Source organism: Nicotiana sylvestris, chromosome 1 (assembly GCF_000393655.2).
Source record: "Nicotiana sylvestris chromosome 1, ASM39365v2, whole genome shotgun sequence".
NCBI lineage: Eukaryota > Viridiplantae > Streptophyta > Magnoliopsida > Solanales > Solanaceae > Nicotiana > Nicotiana sylvestris.
In genome coordinates, this window is record NC_091057.1 from 123,764,383 (window position 1) to 123,773,660 (window position 9,278).

Sequence of the window (9,278 nt, forward strand, 5' to 3'; positions counted from 1 at the left end):
TAAGTGTCCTAAATTTCTGAACCACTAATTTAAAATTCAGCACATAAAATTCGAACTTCAGCATACAATTTTCGAATTTTAGGACACAATGTCTTGAATTTAAAATACAAAATATATGATTCAAACTTCAAGATACAATTTAAAATTTTAGGACACGATATTGTGAAGTTCAATTTTGTGCCCTAAAATTTAAGAAAAATTAACTAATATTTAAATACATTTTAAACACAGCTTAAAAATGACTAACGCATGTCATTTACAGCTGGTGCGGGTTAATTTTCATGTCCGTGTCTTTTCCTTTTTTCCATTACAAATACGCAAACCAAATACTACAACTTTAAGCAAAGGTGCGTGCTAGGCTGCTACTATGAAATTGAAATGTATGTATTGATCAAAATTCAGAAGGTGAAACCAATTTCATTTCATACAAACCATTGTACTGACACTATTGAAACCCTAGACGTATGACGGAACCGATATCAATCGAAGAAGACGACCGGCAAGTATCGGAACTTCAACAATGCGGTGCGGCGGCGGCGATATGCAAAAATCGCAAGGAGAAACGGAGGTTGACTAAGAAGGAGAAACGGAAGCAGAAAAGGAAGGAACTCGCCGAGAAGGCGCGCCAGGAAGAGGAGGCTAAGCTGAATGATCCGGAGGAGCTTCGCAGGATTCAGCTGGAGGAGGAGAAAGAGAAGGAAAGATTAGAGAGAGAAAGGAGAGAGTTTGAGGAGAGAGAAAGACTCTTCCTCGAAGAACTGGCTCGAAAGAAAGCTCAGGAGGAAGAAGAAGAAGAAGAGCGAAGGAGAGCAGAAGATGAGGAAGAAAAAGCGAAACAAAGCCAGGTACAAATTCTTCGTGCCAAGCGCACTTTCACATTATCTTTGTTAGCTTAGAGAAATATATGCAGATGTATGCATCGAATAGTTATTTAGTTTTAGCAGTCAACTTTGAGTTATGTGGATTGTGTATTAACTTTATTGGTCATGTTTGCTCATTAACCTGGTTAGATCAAATATAGGCCCCAAGGCTTTGGTCTAAGCGTCACACGTGATGTGGGGGTTAAATGCACATACAGGTTCAGGTGCCACTGGCCCTTAGGGATTTATCAGTTATAAAAAATAAAATTCGAATATAGTGCTAGCACGTTGGGAACTAAGGTTACTAGATGATTGTACAATGGACATTACGTGATGAATAACAAAATTGAGGTAGTAATGAAATTAGTCATAAGTTTGCTAGCATTTTTTTGTTTATAAAAGGAAATGCATAGCAATTGACTCTACCAATTGTTGTACGACCGTTAATTTTAAGTCAAGCATAGAGAATCTTGCATTTTGGGACTTGATTGAAATTTGAAGCAGTAGGAAACATTTTGGTGAATGCTTCATATTTTCTAGAGACGCAAAAATAGGTAGTAGTTTAAGAATGACCACGGTGCAGAGAGAATGTGCATGAGAGTTGGTCGTTGCAGAAAAATTGTGAAACCAAACTATTCTATTTTGGTTTCAACATTTGGAACAAGAATATGTCTACATAAACCGAGTGGAACATGTAGCATATCACGTGCTTCTTTGATTGCATAAATTAGTTTGTGCTTTCCAGATTATTGACCTTAGCATACAGCGCACAATTATGTGCACAGGTAGTTCTATTGCCGTTATAGCAAGGTTTGGTGAGATATGTGTGTGAATGAGTGTCTTATTTGACATGCATAACAATTCAGGTATTGGTCCTTTGATCTAAATCATCAGTGTTACCCAGTTTAACACGGTGAACAAACTATTGCTTGCTTAGTTGCAGACAGTTCTGACATCTTGTTTCGCTAACCTTTATTTTTTATTTTTTTAATCAAGTGAGTAGTAGTTTCATTAAGAAATTGGAGAACTCTCATATACAAGAGGTATACCGAAAAAGGAAGAACCTACAAAAAGACATGGTTCTATACAAAAACTCCCGTTCTTCTATTGTTTTGTAAATCTTTCACTGTGGGTGTTCGAAGAGTTTAGCAGCATATGCAAATGTCCCTTTGACTCTCTCCCCCCCCATGTAGACCTGTTATGTCTGTCTTACACCTTTAAGTGCTGCGATTTTCACGGTTCACTGATATTTTGTATACATGCAATCCTAGTAGGTTGCTCTTGAGAATGAATCAGATGGAGATGACGAGTGGGAATATGTAGAAGATGGGCCTCCCGAAATTATATGGCAAGGAAATGAGATAATTGTGAAGAGGAATAAAGTGAAAGTAAAAAAGAAGGATCCCAATCATGTGATTGTTAAAGAGGTACTGATTTGTAGTTCTCTATACTATGTGTATTTCCCAAAGCCATAGTTTGTCCTCTTTCAAAATCCTATCACCTAGTGATTGCCAAAATAGATGGAATGTAAAGGCTGTCCTTTACCGGTGCAGGATCCCAATAGGCCAACATCCAATCCACTGCCTCCACAATCTGAAGTCTTTGCTGACTACAAGAATGCTTCATCTCTTTCAGCACTGCAGTTATTGGAGAATGTTGCTCTACAAACTCCGAATTTTGGAACTGAGCAGGTAGACATCTACAAATCCTAATTAGTAATTAGTATGTCCTTTTCTGAATGTAGATCCGCCTTAGTAATGATGACATTTTGTTTCTATTTCTTTAACGTAAACTTCTATTATTCAAAATAATTACTCTCTTCTCTCCTCTCATTTTGTCTATCATGACCATCTGCTTTCTTGGTTATCTCATGGCAGGATAAAGCTCATTGTCCTTTCCACCTAAAAACTGGGGCTTGTAGATTTGGTTCACGCTGCAGTAGGGTTCATTTTTATCCTGATAAATCCTGCACACTGCTCATGAAGAACATGTATGCTGGACCTGGTCTTGCTTGGGAGCAGGATGAGGGGCTTGAGGTCTGTTAGTGAAGTCTTCATGTGGCTCTAGTATCCTGATTTTGGTTGTTGTCAATCTTTAGTAGTTTTCAGTTACTGCATTTCTTTGGAACTTCTATTATTATTGGTCAGTTCTTCCTTAGGCTTCTTATGCTTCTCAATACAAAAGCGAAAAAGCACTAATGTGAGTGGTAATAGATACGTCTCTCAGTTTTTGGGTGTGTCTCCTTTTTTACTTCTTTACTTGCATCAGTACTGGATCGATGTTGGTTGTCAATTGTCAGTAATGAAATATGATGTCAAGATGTGGCTGGAACACTAATCCTCTTTTTTTCTGTGTGGCTATTTTCTTGTTTATCGAATTCACTCTTCTTTAAGTTTGTAGAAGTTTTTCTGTTTGTTCTTTAACTCCCTTAAAACAGAATATCTGCCCTGAAAATTCTGGAGGTACGTGTTTCTTCCGCGCATCAGCTGGAGACTCTTATCGAGCTCTGTGTCTTGTTTTGCAAAGTGAGCCAAAGAATTATGAATGTAACAGTTGTTGTATGTTTGTGATTTCTATATTTTGCATTTCTTCATGTTATTTACCCTTCTGTTTTTGGTAATAGATAAAAGGAAGACTGACAAGAAATTATTTTTTAATTGGATTACAAGGTATTACTACTGTATCCCATTGGTATTTTGAAAGATAAGTTAGGGATCATACTGAAGACATGATTAAGTATAAATAAAAGTGTGCTCTCTCGAACAACTTAAGTTTTTAAATGAGATGGTCACACACTTCAACCGAAGCTATTAGTTTTAGCAAAGTTGAGGGTTATTAATGATCTTTAGATAATAGTAGGCTGTCCAGTGCTAAATGTTAAAATTCTGGATTTTCCTTTATTGATTTAATTCTTTATACCTGCATAGTCTTTGTACGTACATGAGTATGGCTACTAAATTTTTTTGGGTAGTTTTATGTAGTCTATCTGCAAAACCTTAAGAGTCTTTCTGGTCTTGGCTTATCATAGAGCTTGTTGGTAATCCGTTGAATATTTAGTTGTTAAGTACTTGCTAGTTGTATTTGAACTTCTATTTATATTTCATATACTATGCATATGTTTATGCAATCAATTGTGGTCCACTGTTCTTTTTTCTACAGTGTACAGATGAGGAAGTTGAACGTAGTTATGAGGAATTCTATGAGGATGTTCACACAGAATTTTTGAAGTTTGGAGAAATTATAAATTTCAAGGTAGTTACTTCTCTTTCTTTCTGTTGCTACTATGTCCTCAATTTAGGATGTAAGTTCCTAAATCAGTGACAGCAGGGATATTCTGTTTGAAGTGAGCAGTGCCCTTTCCTACTCTTTTAAAGCATGTTGCACATAGTAAAAACTTACAGTTTCACGACTCCTTGATGAAAGAAGGATGATTTCAAAAGCTGAGTTGTTGAGGTGCCTTACAATATTCTAGCCTTTTCTCTTAGGTATATTTGGTTGCCAAGGAAGCAAAAAAGAAGTATTAAAAGTTAGTTACTTTGCACTTTAGGTGCATTTTATAAGCAGGAAAGTCATGGGAATCGTAATGACCTTCCCACAAAACAACTTTCGTCCAACATAAGTCCTGCAAAAGGTGCCGGATTTCTGAACGGAGTGGTTCTCTCTTACTTTTCTTTTTGTTTGGCGAAACATATGCATGAAAATTAGGACCCCCCCCCCCCTCCTCCCACACACACACACACAAAAAAAAAAAAATCAACTTTCTTGAAATCCAAAAGAAGCCTTGAGGATCTAAAACATGTAACAATATAGCTAAACCAAGGAGATCTTTTGGAGAGCTGTATCACATGACAATGAGAATTTTATTTGCAAAGTAATACTGCTATTGAAGGAGTTCTCCTTTAATCTGGGTAACCAACAAATATGTTTCCACATGTAGGTGTGTAGAAACAGTTCATCTCATTTGCGAGGGAATGTTTATGTACACTACAAAGATATAGATTCTGCGGTGCTTGCTTATCGTTCTATTAATGGCCGTTACTTTGCTGGCAAACAGGTATTTGACTTCCATTCAAGTTAATGGTTTGTGGTTCAAATGAGATGCATTTTGCTGTTTGTTATTCTAATTAGCTTTCTTTTAAAGAGAGCTGACCGAGTGAAGCAAATGAAATTTCCCCTTTTGATTACAGCCTATTGTTTTCTGTTTACCTTGGAGAGTCGAGGTTGATAATACTAACGCCCTAATGACACACTTCTAGGGATCACAATACCCCATATATGCACTTTGCTTACTTGCATTTGAACGACTTGGTTTAGAATGTAATGACAATTGCTTTTCTTCTGGTTCTTGATAGATTACATGCGAGTTTGTTAGTGTAACAAAATGGAAGGTTGCCATATGTGGGGAATTCATGAAATCGAAGCTTAAGGTACAGCTTGAATCTCACTACTCTTGCTTATGTGATGTGTTCTGACTTAGTTACTCTTTTTTTTTTGTCAGCATTATTTTAGGGAGTAGATTAGTTAAATAACATCTTTATTGTTTCCCTGATTCTGATCTTAAGATCATCTTTATCTCCTAATTTATTAACATGAATTACACACATGTATTGACAGTCATGCTCTCGTGGAATGACGTGCAACTTCATCCATTATTTCCGCAATCCTGGTGGGGATTATGAATGGGCAGATTTGGATAAACCACCGCCAAGATACTGGTTAAAAAAGATGGCTGCTTTGTTTGGATACACTGATGAGTCTGTCTATGATAGACGGCTTGAACGGAAAAACTCAGAATGGATGTTGAATTCCTACAAGATGCCGACAGCTGATTCTGACAGGTTTGTTAGCTTTTTGCATCTTTCTTGCGAACTTGATAGTTTAGCGATAATATCTTGATGCTTAAGTCTTCATAAAAGATTATATTGATACTTCATTGATGGCTATCAGATTTTAAGAGATTACAATGAGGCATGCCTGTTGGATATGTGAGTGGTGGCTAGCAGGTGGTTGTGTTGAATTTGAGCGGGTTAAGAACAGTTAAAGAAAATTGGGTCAAAACCCAACCCATGTTTAATGCGTGTCAAAATTGGGTTAGATGATGGGTAATTCGGCTCAAACCTGTATTTTTGTACACAAATGTAGAAAAAAGAAAAGGCAAAAACTCTTTGATTAGCCATTGCCCATCTTAAAAAATATAGATAATTTAAGTCCATTCATTACACTATGTTTTAGGAATTAAGATGTAGAAATTTGATAAACAATATTCCCCAGTCTTTCAGTGAAATACCAATCTTAAAAAATATAGAAAATTTTAATTCCATTCATTACATTATGTTTTAGGAATGAAGACAGTTGTAGAAATATGATAAATAATATTCCCCAGTCTTTCAGTGAAAAAATTAATCTAACCATATTGCAACCAATCTTGGACATGTAAATGAGACAAAACCAATTACTCTTTGACCTAAGTGCATGAATAAATCAATATGATGGATTGGGTCTCCATTCTACAGCTCACCTTTCTATTTAGAAATATTTGCAATGCCTGATTAAATAAATCCATGAATACAGAACTTGGAATATTTTTCCTTTTCTGTGAATACATTTATTGTTCTGGATTCCTCTTAGCGTAGCGACTCAGTTCTCTAATTTTCTGTGATGTATGCTGTTGCAAACTTGCAATTCCCAAGTTCATCGCAGACACTTCTAAAAATGTACTAGGCATCTACAAATCACAAATATTAACTATTGAAAAGCAAAACACTGAAACCAACTTCATCTTTTCAAATAACACCATAGCTAGTATGATCTCACAAGTGGGGTCTGGGGAGGGTGGAGTGTATGCATACTTACCCCCCTACCTTGTGTGAGGTAGAGAGGCAAGGCTGCAGGAACTATTTTAGAAAAATGCCAACACTCTTTGATTGGCTAAATATGAATGAATTATAAATAGAGGTGTTAAAATAATAGTAATTTTTCTTTTTAACAAACCACCTAGCACAAGTTGAGCTACAGATATGTATCATATTAAAGAGAAAATCTACAATTGGTGGAGGAAATCAGTTGATGCCTCCCCATTCAGTTTTAAGATAACAGTAGTTGACAATATTTTCAAAAATGTTTTCTACCTAAATGAGTCCATTTTATTACGGTTTAAGAAACAATCAGCCCATTTTAACCTAATGGGCAGTTTGAATAAGGTTTCATCATGCGCGGTTGTGAGTGGGTCATACAGGGTTCAGATTGCCATATCTGATTACTGTTGGCTCCTCTTTCTTCCCTCAGTTTCATCATTCTTTTCTAATTTTAGATGAAAGATATATTATCTCCCTGTTTAATTTTCCAGAAGACTAAGGTGTGGGTGAATACATGGATGCATATCAATCTTGAGCAAGTATGAAATCCTTTGACTACTTGTTTGGATCCAGTATAGAAGAATTTGGTTGAATATTAGAACAGGTGTAGATGGTCTGATACTCCATGCCTGAATGAATAGGGTTCAACGAACATATTGGAATGTTATTTCTCTATCATTTTATCTTGTCACCTGTGTGTTCTCAAATTGGCAGGTTCCCCCATCCCATCCCATCCCATCCCTTTTCTTTTTTTTCCCTTGTGATGAAATTCTCTCCTGTTTCTATGTAATATAAGCAGAGTGCAGAAAGCATGGTTTAAAATTCAAGACCATTTTAAAATAACTATGCTTAATGGCTTCCTTGCACCATCGAATATTACCGACAGGAAAAGGCATATTTTTTTGTTAGCGTACTTTGTTGTTACTATTTATTATATGTTCAAGTAAAACTTCTGATAAATTTTCTAGAATTGACAGGCATCGCTCTGTAATGTCGGATTCAAGGGAGAGAAGGTCCAGCTCAAGGGATTCAAGGATCCACTATAAGGATTATGATGGTCATAAGAGGGCACATCAAGAGAGAGACGGCAGTATTGATAGGAAACGGCGCAAAATTCTTGATAAGAAACGATACGTAGAGGAAACAGGACAACATGGTAACAATAGATATCATAGTAGTGACTCTGATGGGGATTTATCTGAGAGAGAGAGAGAGGGAGTTATTAGGCGCAGTCACAGCAGAAGGAAAAGATCAAGAATCCACCATAGTGAAAAAATGGGGCATCGACATTGTAATGGTGACAGCAAAAGAGGGGTTAGCCATTCTGACTCTGATGATGATTTGCCGGAAAAGATTAGATATAGAGATGCAGGATCTGGAAACAAAGAGAGGGGCCCAAGACATTGGAAGGAAGATCAAAGTACATATTCTAGCGATGAGTGGTTCAGTGAGATACGAGACAGAAATTGCCATCACAAGAAAACTAAAAGAAGAAGCAGGTCTAGGCGTCATGACAGTGCTCCATCATCGCCCGATCGACGGGATAAGAGAAGAGCAAGCCATGATAGTAGTACTACTGGAGATTGGACTGCTGCTGTCACAGATAAAAGAAAGCCAAGTTCTAACAAGAGTGTCGATTCAGATAGGGATTATCAATATCATCATAATGAAGACATCGAGGAAAGAGGCCGATGGGAACCTGATGAAGGTGCAACTGCAACATTCTCTAAAAGTAGTAAAGGGTCTGAAATTGATGATTCTGAAGATCACAATGTGGAATCTGAGCTGAATGATGATGGGGACTGTAGAGGGAGTACACCAAGGGGGAGCAGCCGATCAAAGAAGCTAAAAGGATCTAAAAAGAATAATAGTAGTCATGAGGAAAAAGACAATAATTACGATGGACACAAACAGCATTAAGTTAAGCTCCTAAGGCAGTCATTGCATTACTAGTTTCGCGACTTTCATACCCTATATATAATCAGTCGAAATGTTAGGGAAAACTTGGGGGTAGATATGAATGGTCTCGTGCATCAACAATTGGTAAATTTTGGTCTTGATCGTAAATAGTGGACTCTGACTTTGTCCGAATTTAATTTCCCATAAATTTTCAGCTGCTGCTGGAAGTATGAACATTTAGCCCGATCGGTGCTATAGTACTTAACGTTGATCACACCTCCCTTAAGGTGTTCAGCTATTTCTTGATTAGAAAAGCAAGACTATTAGTTATGAAGTTAGACTTAACGAGATCACATTAAAATCCATCAGACATCAGTAGTAGATTTCTAATATAATTCTCTTGGGCTTCTGAACCCTTGAAGCACCATGGTTAACATAGCAAAACACCCTCAGAGAGTTTAACTAATAACTTATTGTTAGGTGCTTATCTTGGATGATTGAAGATTAGTGTGCTAGTTCACTTGATGGTATTTCGTAAACTAGCTAGCTCTTTTATGTTTGGATGAAAAAAGGATGTAGTGTTCAAATTTGCTTTTTTAGGAGTCATACATATGGCTCTCTTTGATGAATCTTACTGTGATTAATGTTTGAAACCTTGTACTTA

The 9,278-nt window shown here is 36.8% G+C and overlaps 1 protein-coding gene across 2 annotated transcripts; it reads left to right on the plus strand.

Annotated features, from left to right (window-relative positions):
- Positions 1 to 282: 282 nt before the first annotated feature.
- On the plus strand, positions 283 to 8,944 carry LOC104221971 (zinc finger CCCH domain-containing protein 16). 2 transcript variants are annotated; one of them, XM_009773130.2, is made up of 9 exons: positions 283 to 845; positions 2,135 to 2,287; positions 2,414 to 2,551; positions 2,738 to 2,896; positions 4,020 to 4,112; positions 4,798 to 4,914; positions 5,213 to 5,287; positions 5,475 to 5,698; positions 7,684 to 8,944. In XM_009773130.2, the coding sequence occupies exons 1-9, from the start codon at positions 465 to 467 to the stop codon at positions 8,633 to 8,635; spliced, it is 2,292 nt and encodes a 763-aa protein (XP_009771432.1). In that variant the 5' UTR covers positions 283 to 464; the 3' UTR covers positions 8,636 to 8,944. The 2 variants fall into 2 exon arrangements, with proteins under 2 accessions (XP_009771432.1, XP_009771433.1); XM_009773131.2 differs by having other exon boundaries at positions 284 to 845; positions 7,693 to 8,944.
- The last annotated feature ends 334 nt before the right edge of the window (positions 8,945 to 9,278 follow it).

Bases quoted from the DNA above. Each gene is read 5' to 3' on its own strand.
- LOC104221971 (XM_009773130.2), top strand. From the start codon at position 465: ATGACGGAACCGATATCAATCGAAGAAGACGACCGGCAAGTATCGGAA. The intron at 2,552-2,737 runs GTAGACATCTAC...ATCTCATGGCAG, and splicing joins CGAATTTTGGAACTGAGCAG to GATAAAGCTCATTGTCCTTT. The intron at 2,897-4,019 runs GTCTGTTAGTGA...TTTTTTCTACAG, and splicing joins AGCAGGATGAGGGGCTTGAG to TGTACAGATGAGGAAGTTGA.